The following is a 12,287-nucleotide window of genomic DNA, read 5'->3' as shown; positions in this document are numbered from 1 at the left end:
GTGAATACTGTACTTAAAAATGCAGACGGGCTGTTAATAGATACGCACTAATTAATCTGGAAGGCACGATTAGCGCTGGAAATCAATTCTCTTGTGAGCGCCGATGTGTATTTAGTCGCATTTGCCTGGTTTTAGAATACTTTAGGTAAACATAAAGAGTCTCCGATGTAATGAAAGCCGTTATTAACACATTCAAACCTCTGCAGCTTTTTAAATAATTTAATTTAGGATTTTGTTTTGTGTTAATAAAGGCTAACAAGGCACAATTGGATTTGACAACATCACAGACTCAATCTGACTCGAGAAAAAAGTGCAGATGAAGACAAAGTCATTTAGAATGACACAACATAATGGAGCATGAATTGAAAGTCAAGGCTGTAGACCTTGAGCATCCAAATGATGTGTCACATATCCCCTACGGCCGAGTCTCTAGATAATTTTGAACAACTTCATTATAATGATAAATGACGAGAAATGTACAACCGCTGCATTATAGTACTTGATCAGGCGAGCAGGTTTTCATCTGTGGGCTAAATCACCTACTTGGAAACCATTACGATTGGCATCTTTCTGAAAGACGGAGAGATCAGAAAGTGTTTTGGAAGATTTTGCTTTAGTCAGAAGGTCTTTCTCCAGCTTTAAGAACTTTAAGAACTATTGATTTTTAATCTGTTATGTCAATGGAAGAAGGAAATTGTCGTATTTCCTAGAGCAACTTTCAGCAAAGCATATGAAAGCGTGCGTTAAGGTCCTGCTAGTTTTACATTTGTCTTTGGATATGTGCTGGAAAACAGCAACCCTGGATTTGCAACAAAGTGCCTCTTACTTTCAACCTTTGTCCAGTGTACAAAGCATCCACGCTTCTTAATCCTGTATATCTGAACTCTTATGTTACTGACAGAAAACAGGCAGCAATAGGCTAATCCTGCATTGAAGAGGTGAAGTATCTTGTTCAAGAGCAAGAAAGCCTATGTCTTTCAATTCACAGTACTGACGTCTTTGGACTGAGCCGATTTCAACCCTGCACCTCTTCACCTCTTCACCAAACAAAATTAGCCACTTGTCATGGCATATAGGTCCTCTGGACAATTTACAATGCTTTAGAGCATTAATCAAAGAAAAGATATTAAGTTTCTTTACTTTCTTTGCGCTGGAGAAGACTTCACAAAGCTTTAAAACAAGATTTGCAGACCCATTTTAATTTGTTTTGGAAGAACGCAGAGTAGAGACGGGTGAAAGAGGACACAAAATGGCACATCTGGATTCTGAAAAATGGGATGATAATTATGGTGCATTATTCCAACGTACAAAGAAATACGGTATCATTTCAAATGAGCTGAAGCGCACCCATTCATACTCAAGCTTAGATTGTAAAAGGGATGGCTCTTCTAAAGGGCAAGTTATAGTAATGCATAGGACCTATGCCGTAGAACATTTTTGTTCTCCTGTATTTAACATCTCAAGCTGCAACAAAAGTTACCTTTTTTACCTTAGGGTTGACATTTGCATGCACTTGCCCAAATCTGGTTATTTCTTTAACACCAGAATTCAATTCAATACCCGGCTTTTTCATTTTTAATGTAATTGCCAAGTCACGAAAAAGATACAGCCTGTGCTTTTTTTTATAAATTAACAAAAGTACCAATAAAGTTCCTTCGAGAAGCTTGGGTAACAGGACGCCTTTTCATTGGCTTTTTATATGCTACAAGCTTATCAAGTTATGACATGTATCCATCCCTTCACAAATTCCCATTCGCCTTCACTTATTTGATTATACATCAAACAGCTCTGTTCATGAATGCAATGAATACAGTGATGAAATATACAAGGTGTAAATGAAAAAAACTGTACTGCATGCCATCCATGTGCCAAGTGTCTGCTAAATAACAAAATCTAAGAGTTTCTTGTAGCATCACCGTATAAAAGCCAGGTGATTTTAGCAAACTTAGACGCATACAATATACTCACAAATTGGCTAATGAACATCTGCTTGGTTCCACGTCTTTCTCTTTACCGCCTAATGAAAAAACTAAGTGGAAAAATGAATCGCAAACATGAGGAGCCATAAGCGTTTACTCAGCCACTATGTCGCTGCTTTACTCCGGCAGTAGAAGGAAATGCTGTGTAGCAAAAAAGCTGCCATCCCCCCAGGAGCAGCATTAAAAGTAAGTCTGACAGGCAGCAGAAGAATAAAGTGTGCTCAGGATTATCAAGCTACAAGAGGTCTTTCCACTTGTTAGAGTTCTCTGAGGTAGGTCATGCTCCACAATTGCCTGTATAAATTGATTTACAAATGCACCATGAGACGACTATTTTATTTAATGCAAAGTGTGAGCATTTCAGGCATTAGAAAGTCAACTTTCACAATTGAATATTATTTCTACCATAACCATGTTTTTTAGGTCTAAAGTAGTTGAGCCCGCAATAAAAGGGCCACTGGCAGACAGGGAGGTTATCAATACTTTTGCACTTCTACATAACAAATTTAATGCCATTTGGATTTTCTGTTTGAGATCAATCACTGGTATAAACAGAATGAAATCTTGCATGCACCTGTGAAACTAGAGAAGGTGAAGGGATCAGCAGGTGGTTCTCGCTTAGGAAAAGGATACAGACACAGAGAAGAATAACTGCTTCCTGGCATGACACGCACAACAGTCCCCCATTTAACAGGGGCGGATTATGGTGGTCTGGGGCCCCTAGGCTGCTCTTTGGGTTAGGACCCCCTTAGATGGCTTTCAGGTGCCTTTCACGCTTGCAGGTTAGGTCAGATCGGAGCACAGAAAAATCGCTAATGTAAAAGCTCAAGTACGCACCAGGGTACCAAACTATGCGCATGTGCTTTAGCCAATTACAATGTATTTACTTCAATAAAACACATGAGTCTTCTGCTTCAATAGCTAAGGATCCCGCTGCATCTGTTTCAATCTTAGTCACGTTGTTCTTTTAACCTTTGTATTTTCCGTTTTTGCTCCAAATGTCACATCTATCCAATCACAGGCTTATTTTTTGGTAATATTTCTGATGGACCAATGAGGGTCTATTTTTTGTTAAAAATAAAAAATCTTGCCAATAAGAGGCCCCTAAACAGGTGGGGCTCCTAGGCTGCCGCCTAGGCAAGCCTGTGCATTAATCCGTGCCTGAGACATCATTTCCAAACACCTGCCTCTGACATCGGCATTATGAGAGACTAATAACTATGGCAGCAAAATGCCTCAATGACAGGCCACCCTTTTCCATCTCTTTAGGGTAATGCCTTTTGCTCAAACAAGACAGTTTGTTAAAGCTGCAGCTGGCTGCCCATTAGCCATCCTGAACACAACCTGCTTTAAACCAAAACAACACTTCAATTCTCCTGTAGTTAAAGCAAGGCTTTGTTAAATCCTGGCCGTCAAATGGCGCTGTCAAAGCAATTATTGCTCGTACTTTGAAAAATCCAGCTGTCGGCCCTTTTGAAGTATTAAACATGCAAAGAACACAATGCACTGTCTGTATTAATACGACTGGTAGCATGAAAAACTCTCAGGTGACTCATATTTAGTAAAAATCTCGCTAATGCATGCTTTATGACAGCAACATTTGTTGAAACATGTACAAAAGACTTAATAAAACTTAAAAAAATAATGTTGGGAGGTTTCATGGGTAATTTTTAGGTATGTTCACAGTAATTGCAAAATTACAATCTAATAGAATTACTTAAAGGTGCAATGTGTAAGATGAAGGAGGATCTACTGACGGAAATGCATTTTAATATACACCTTCAGAGGTGCATAAATACCTTACATAATGAAGCGTTATGTTTTTCTTACCCTAGAATGAGCTATTTCTATCTACATACCTCGAAAGGGAGGGAGGATTGAGCCGTTGGTTGCAATTCACAACCTCACCACTAAATGCTGCTAAATTTCCCACACTGGACCTTCAAATTGTATTTATCTATTACATTTTACATAAAAACACTATGTAATAATTAATACACTTTATGCCACAGCAGTAGCAGCTGCATCCATTTCTACTACAAATGTATTCCACAATGGTGCTTTTATGCAACAAACACATTTAAGCAAGTCCTTTAAACATAAAAAAATATTCCTGATAATGACCTGATAATTAAGTTTGCACTCAAATAAATATGACTCATATTTTGATGGATATAAATAAAATAAAGAATGCTTTCATGAAGACAGTTCTCCCGAGCAAAAACTAGCTCAATGAAGAGAGACAGAAAGCATTGTGAACAAACGGGGTATCCCCTCATTATTTACCATTGTATTGTCATCATATACAGCCACAGAAAAATAGAGATAATGTTTAAATTATTGTCAGTTTTTCTATTTATACAGCCGGTATGTTTTAAAGGATTATTTTTGAAAAGATGCTTTGTATTTTTTCAGACCTCAAACAAGTTCACATTCACTTGCAATACAACAGTAATATTTGTGCGTGTGATTTTTTTGATAACTGTGATTTCTATCACAGTTTTCATGTGTCTTGTCATGCTGTCAGCTTTTCACATTGCTGTTGGATGAAGGCACTGTATGTCACTCCTGTGGTTTGATTTTGTCGAAATTCAGCAGACACTGAATGGCCACAATACATCTAGAAATGATGATTAAATGAAAATTTGGCATGGCCTCTTCAGTTTTACTGCGGCTGTATTTGTCATGTGCTGCAACTAGAAGAAACCCAGAGGCAACATTGTTCAAGGTTAAACTCCTCTGTACTTCACTCAAAGCAACATAGACAGCTGTAGCTGAAACAATAAACGCACTTTATGATCACCATCCCGCAGTTGAGGGCTGCTTGTCCAAACACAGGTTAAGCCAAGACACTAATAGACTAACAAAACTTGCCATTAACAGTGTCATTTTATCCAAGACAGGTTTAACCGACTGGGGAATTGCTCTTTTAAATAGTTTGTTTAAAGACACAGATAAGATGTGGTTTGAGTACGTACCATAAACATAAAGGATGTAATCATCGTAGGCTTCTCCCACTAAGTTGGACGCCACGCAGCGGTACGTCCCGTTGAACGACTTGTTTAGGTTTTCGATGTAGAGATCAGAGCCGGTTATCACGGCGTGGGAGGGGAAATCATCATCCACTTTGAGCCAGTTAATTTGATGAGGCCTGTACAATACAGAGTAATCATTTAGTGCTCAGTGTGAAAATGCTCAGACAGACGAGGAGAGGATAATGCGCTTTAATCAGGAAAACTTTAGCACTGATGTAAAATCGCCACCTGCACAAACAAATGTGCATGCTGCTTAGAAATCTGAGCTGTGGATTATTGTTTTATTTTGCATGTGGGGGTTATTACTATAAAATACTGCTGTTATCAGTCTTACAGTATCCCTGTACGTTGTTTTTATCACCATCTCAAGATCTCCAAGATAACTCAAGAACACGTAACAAAGTGATACGCAGGACTCACTGTGGTTTGCCTTTAGCTTCACACGTGAGCTCGAGATGTTCCCCCTCTCGGGTCAAACCCTCTGGGAACTCCACCACAATCTTCACTTCTGGTTTATCTGCCAAACAGACACAAAAGAAGGGACAAACACACACTCATTTTTAGTTACACAAGCGCATCGATCCAGTTCGCTACTCTTGAGCCCATTGTATCTAATCATCATTCTATGACCAGATACAATACCTGCCTCTCGCTCGGATTAGAAAACATCCCCGACAGGTTTCCAGATTGCGCATTTTTTATATCCGTGTGCATGTTACGCATTCACGCTTAATACAAAGACGACAATAAAAGCAGCAGATCTTAATTGCTCTTCTGGGTTTCATCGTTCACTTTACACTGCATTAAGTTGCCCCGGTGAGTTTAAAAGAGCATGAACATGACAGTACGTGATTTTTTTATAGGCTTGCGAAGGAGGGGGAGAGTGTTATGAATTTAAACAGTCAACTTAACAGTAGTGTAAAATGTTTTTTTTCTTCTCTTTTATCTATGTTAGTCAAAATGTCAAGCTGTTATAGTTGAGCCGATCTCTCCTGTCTTTTCTTCTCAAAGGTCACCCTGAGCAGTCAGCTATCTGAATAAATTAATATTCTGCCAAGATTACAAAAGGGTAGGTTAACCTTTCCAGGACTTCTCGTGCCACAAAAGAGCGCATGCCAAACGTACTTAATCAATGCATTATTTAGCAGACAGCATTTTGTGGTTAGCCGTAATTTGACAGTGTCTGTTTTGAAAGCCCTTGCCTAGACCTCGCTCAGGATAAAGGAATAGTTCAGGGAAAAACTAAACTTCAGTTGTTATTTTATTCAAACTCATGTCCGAATTGTCTCTGCCCTAAAACAGACCAAAAATGTATGATTATCATTATTATATATTAATGAATTAATATATCATAAAAATATTATTAATGTTGCTTTGTTGCTGTTAATTTAGTTTGTCGTAATATTAATAACCATGATTACTCATATTGTGTTATTTTTAATCGTACACATTCAGTATGATATTGCAAATAATGTTTACACTGTACGTGGTGGTTTTTCACCAATTTAACATTTTTGCCTTAAAAAACAACAATGGTTATCTCTCTCTCTCTCTCTCTCTCTCTCTCTCTCTCTTTGTCTCCCTACACAGGGAGTTATCATCTCATACTGTTACAACCCTAGTATAAGTACACAGTAATGTCTGAATTTTCTGATAAATCATATCTTTAAAATGAGCTTATTTTGTAACACAAAGTTCTATCATTCATTACAACATCAGTCAGACAGCCTCCACACGCAGGTGAGGAGATCACACCTCGAGGCTTATTTGCAGCTAGAATTTAAACACTGATGACTCACACTGCACTTCCAGATATTTCTGAGCCTGGAAGTCCTTCACGGCTGGATGGTCAACGATGCAGATGACGGCCACTCCATCGTCCTCCTTAGAGACGGTAAGCCTGAGCCGGCTGGTGACAGTGAACATCCCGTCGTATAACTCCTCGACAGTCGCCTCACCTGGGAATGAGCGTGAGACCGACATGTGAGCCATAACAAGCGAGCGCGCTCCATCTCAGGTCTGCCATAATAACCCCGTGTCAGCGGCAGAGGGAACAGGGAATGAGAACTGATATCGTCACCTACATACAAATTTCACATTTATTTGTTGTGAGAAACAGATCGTGTGAGCGCACAATACATAATGTCATGACTCTGGGTCTGTGGTTCAGTTTTTTGCCTGCGTGACTGTGTTTTGTTTCATGTTGAACACGTGGGGAATTGTTTGACAGTTTTCCGCGTGTTCTGTGTCTGCGTCACCAGCCCCGCCCCCGTGTCTCCCTCACTGGGTTTCCCTCACGACTCCGCTGATCACCCTGTCACCTGTAGCGAGTTTCGCTAGCGCTTCCCGCTCGCGGGTTGCGCTACGCGGCTGTTGCCCATTACGTAATTAAGAGGTTTCCTATTTCATTCCCTCGTGTGCTCTTGTTCTTCGTCAGTCCGTTGTGTGTTTATACTAGCACTACCGTTAGCTGACTTCTTGTCCTGTCCAGTCCAGTCGTGTCTAGACTTGCGTTACAAGCTTTCCTCTATCTGTCATTAGCGTTATTTATTTAGTCTAGTCTAGTTAGGTTTTTCTAGTATTGTTATTTTCCCTAGATAGTTTGGTGTTCCTCCTATTATTTTCTCATCTTCATCTGCCCGCTAGTTTCCCGCCGGCGCTCCAGTGACTCCCTGCATCGGCTGCTCACGAAGCTCTCCCACCAGCTCCCCGGGACTTTACCCAGCCACGCCGTCTGGGACCCAGCATACCCTGCCTAGCACCAGACCCTGCCTCTACCGTTGCGGTCCGCAGCCGCCGTCTAGAACCCGGATTCTCCGGGTGTGACAACCACCTGTGCTGCAGACGCTTCGATAGAGGATCTCCTGAGAGTTCTCCCTTCGGGGTCATTCATCTCTCCCTTCGGGGTCATTCATCTCTCCCTTCGGGGTTTTTGTCTCTCCCTTCGGGGTTGTGTATGCTCTCTTGTGTCCCCTGTGGGCAGGGTAAATAAAACCAGCTGTTTCACCGCAATTGGGCCTCTCTCCGTTCTTCCACCATGACAGAACGGACTGACCAAACCCGAGGCCCAGCGGAGACGGACCCTGTCCGGATGGCTATCCAGCAACAGGGGGTCCTGTTGGGACAACAGGCAACTCGCTTAACCGCAGCCTCCCAGGGGATGGAATTCCTATCCGGGCAGATGACAGAACTGCGCGCTGCCCTGCAGGAGGTCCAGGGGGCTGTCGCCAGCGGTCGAGGTCCAACCATCACCAGCCCGCCGGAGCCGGAGCCTCATATCAATCTTCCTCCCCCCTATGACGGAGCGCCCAATGCCTGCCGCCCTTTCTTGGCCCAGTGTGGGCTCGTGTTTACCCTGCAGAACCGCCGCTACGCCCGGGAGGACACAAAAGTGGCTTTCGTCCTGAATCTCCTCACCGGGCCAGCCCGTGACTGGGGAGTTGCCGTCTGGGAGGCTGAGGCTCCCTGCTGCTCTTCTTTTGAGGCCTTTAAGGCTGAGATGACCCATCTCTTCGACCGGTCAGCCAGAGGTGATGAAGCGGCGTCCCAGCTCTCTCGTCTTTCCCAAGGGAGGTCATCCCTCACTGACTACTCCATTCGGTTCCAAACCTTGGCAGCAGCTTGCAGCTGGAATACAGCTGCCTTACGGGCACGGTTCTTAGAGGGACTCCACCACTCTATCGCCGACGAGATGGCCACCCTTGACCTTCCCGAGGATATGGAAGCGCTCACCAACCTGTGCCTCCGAGTGGAGAGCCGACTCAAGCGCCGTCGCCTTAGACAACGCTCACCACCCCCTTGGCGTATCCGCGACACACCGTCCCTGCCGGTCACAGCCCCTCCTGCCGAAGGACCCGAACCCATGCAACTGGGCCGCACCCGCCTCACTCCACAGCAGAAGGAACACCGGATTTTGCATGGGTTATGCCTATACTGCGGAGGTCCGGGTCATCAAGCCATCCAGTGCCCAGTAAAAGCACGCGCCCACCCGTAGTTCGGGGAATCCGTGTGGGCGCCATCCCTACTTCCTCCCCGACCTCACGCACCGTCTTGGACTTCCGTGTCTCCTACGGGGGACAGGAACACAGTGGACAAGCTCTTCTGGACTCGGGTGCGGAGGGCAACTTCCTCGACGCCTCCACGGCTCGCCAATGGGGGATTCCTCTTCGAGCGTTGACTCAACCCATCCCGGTCTGGACGCTGGCGGGTCCATCTTTTGCCACCATAACTCACGTCACCCCCCACGTAAGACTCTTTCTTTCTGGTAACCACTGTGAGATGATTGAGCTGTACATCCTAGAGTCCCCCAAAACACCTATCATTTTAGGGCACCCATGGTTGTCACAGCATAATCCTCACGTGGATTGGGTTAATGGTTCCATTCTGGCCTGGAGCCCCTCTTGTCATGCATCTTGTCTTGGTCCTGCCCTGTCTCCTGTTTCTGTCTCCCCTGTTTTGCAGGTAGAAGCGGCCGACATAACCGGGGTCCCGGAGGAATACCACGGTCTGCGCTCGGTCTTCAGCAAGGCACGCGCCACCTCCCTACCTCCGCATCGCCCCTACGACTGCGCCATTGACCTCCTTCCAGGCACTTCTCCGCCTAAGGGTCGACTATATTCCCTTTCCGGTCCTGAAAGAGAGGCCATGGATAAGTATATTCGTGAATCACTTCAGTCTGGGCTCATCCGTCATTCCTCCTCGCCGGCTGGAGCGGGCTTCTTCTTTGTCCAGAAGAAGGATGGCTCCCTACGTCCCTGTATCGATTACCGAGGGTTGAATGAGATCACGGTTAAGAACAAATACCCCTTACCTCTCATGTCCACCGCTTTTGAATTGTTACAGGGAGCCAAGGTCTTCACCAAGTTAGACCTCCGCAATGCCTACCACCTTGTCCGCATCCGCGAGGGGGACGAGTGGAAGACGGCCTTCAATACACCATCGGGACATTACGAGTACTTGGTTCTCCCCTTTGGGTTGACCAATGCTCCGGCCGTCTTCCAGGGCCTGGTCAACGATGTGTTGGGTGACATGATCAATCGCTTTGTCTTTGTGTACCTGGATGACATCTTGATTTTCTCCCCTTCTCTCCAGGTACACACCCAGCATGTTCGTCAGGTCCTCCAGCGTCTTCTCGAGAACCAACTTTTTGTTAAGGCGGAGAAGTGCGAATTCCACGCCGATTCGGTTTCGTTCCTTGGCCACATAATCTCCCCTAGAGGCATTGAACCTGATCCGGTCAAGATCAAGGCCGTCGCTGAGTGGCCTGTCCCTGACTCTCGTAAAGCGTTGCAGCGGTTCCTGGGGTTCGCCAACTTCTACCGGCGATTCATCCGGGGTTTCAGCCAGGTGGCTGAGCCGCTCACCGCGCTTACCTCCCCAAAGGTTCTGTTCAGGTGGAATCCTCAAGCACAGGTAGCCTTTGATAATCTTAAGTCCCGGTTTGTCTCTGCACCTGTGCTCTGTCTTCCAGATCCTGAACGACAGTTCATTGTGGAGGTAGACGCATCCAATGTTGGGGTAGGCGCAGTTCTGTCTCAGCGAACGGCTAACGATGGGAAGGTGCATCCGTGCGCCTACTTTTCCCACCGCCTCAGCCCTGCAGAACGGAACTACGATATCGGTAACCGGGAGCTGTTGGCGGTGCGACTGGCTCTGGGGGAGTGGCGTCACTGGTTGGAGGGGTCGACACAACCCTTCTTGGTCTGGACGGATCATAAAAATCTTGAATATATCCGTTCGGCCAAGAGGTTGAATTCCCGACAGGCTCGGTGGTCTCTGTTCTTCGGCAGGTTTTCCTTCACCCTCTCGTACCGGCCCGGTTCAAAGAACATCAAACCTGATGCTCTCTCTCGTCTGTTTGGGGTTCTCGGGGAGGAGCCGGCGACTGAGTCCATCCTCCCCAAGGGGAGGGTGGTCGGGGCTCTTACCTGGGGACTCGAACGGCGAGTAGAGGAGGCCGGACGGGGGGTGCAAGTGCCGAGGGGATGCCCGCCGGGTCGGTTGTTCGTGCCGACTGCACTGCGCCCTGAAGTCCTTCAGTGGAGCCATTCCTCTAGGTTTGTCAACCATCCAGGCAATCGGGGCACCCTGGCTACGGTGCGCCAGAGGTATTGGTGGCCATCATTGGCCAAAGACGTCGGGCAGTTCGTGTTGGCGTGCTCTGTCTGTGCTCAAAGTAAGCCCTCTAATCGCCCTCCTGCTGGTCTGCTCCGCCCACTGCCCATCCCCTCTCGGCCCTGGTCACACATCGCTTTGGACTTTGTGACTGGCCTTCCACTCTCCGGGGGAAATACGGTCGTTCTGACTGTGGTAGACCGCTTCTCCAAGGCAGTCCACTTCGTTCCCCTCCCCAAGCTTCCCTCCACCCGGGAGACCGCTCAACTGATGGTGGATCACGTCTTCCGGCTCCATGGGTTACCAGTTGACGTTGTATCCGACAGGGGTCCTCAGTTCACGTCCCGGTTTTGGAAGGAGTTCTGCAAGCTGGTTGGAGCCACCGCTAGCCTCTCCTCCGGATTCCATCCACAGACCAATGGGCAATGTGAGCGCGCCAACCAGGATCTCGGTCGGAGACTCCGCTGCCTGACCTCACACTGCCCCGGTTCCTGGAGTCAACAGCTGGCCTGGATTGAATACGCCCACAACTCCCAGCCCGTGTCCTCATCAGGTATGTCGCCCTTTGAATGTTCTCTGGGTTACCAACCTCCTCTGTTCTCTTCCCAGGAACTCGACTCTTCGGTCCCTTCAGCCCTAGCTTTCGTCCAACGTTGCAAACGCACGTGGAGGAAGGCTAGGAGGATCCTGGCTCAATCCGCTAGCCGTAGTAAGACCGTAGCCGATCGTCACCGGTCTTCCCATCCTACCTATCTGTGTGGTCAGCGGGTGTGGCTCTCTACCTTGGACTTGCCTCTCCGGGTGCCTTCTCGCAAGCTGGCTCCCAAGTTCATTGGGCCATACCGCATCACCAAGGTGGTCAATCCGGTGGCTGTCCGGCTCAAGCTCCCACCCAATCTTAGTCGAGTTCACCCTGTTTTTCATGTTTCCAGGGTGAAGCCTGTCTTTGTGTCCCACCTGAATCCTTCTGGGTCCCGCTCCCCTCCCCCTCCCCCTCGTCTGGTGGATGGGTCCCCGACCTACACGGTCAGGAAATTGCTCGACGTGCGCCGTCGTGGCAGGGGCTTCCAATACTTGGTGGACTGGAAGGGCTATGGCGCAGAGGAGAGGTGTTGGGTGCCGTCTCGCGACATCCTGGACCGTGCGTTGATCGTGGACT

The 12,287-nt window shown here is 46.6% G+C and overlaps 1 protein-coding gene across 6 annotated transcripts in view; it reads right to left on the bottom strand.

Moving 5' to 3' along the window:
- cadm1b (cell adhesion molecule 1b) overlaps positions 1-12,287 on the bottom strand; it is a 149,743-nt gene that overhangs the window by 31,973 nt on the left and 105,483 nt on the right. For 4 of the 6 annotated variants that reach the window (XM_079482225.1, XM_079482227.1, XM_079482226.1 and 1 more), the window contains 3 exons: positions 6,814-6,972; positions 5,435-5,531; positions 4,958-5,130 (listed from right to left, as the gene is read on the bottom strand). In XM_079482225.1, the coding sequence (XP_079338351.1) occupies positions 4,958-5,130; positions 5,435-5,531; positions 6,814-6,972 (429 nt within the window). The remainder of the gene's footprint in view (positions 1-4,957; positions 5,131-5,434; positions 5,532-6,813; positions 6,973-12,287) is intronic. The other 2 variants (XM_079482229.1, XM_079482230.1) reach the window with 1 other exon arrangement.

Source organism: Barbatula barbatula, assembly GCF_947034865.1.
Source record: "Barbatula barbatula genome assembly, chromosome: 19".
Taxonomy (NCBI): Eukaryota; Metazoa; Chordata; class Actinopteri; order Cypriniformes; family Nemacheilidae; genus Barbatula; species Barbatula barbatula.
Note: the sequence above shows the minus strand (reverse complement) of the source record. Positions and strands in the feature narration are given on the sequence as shown.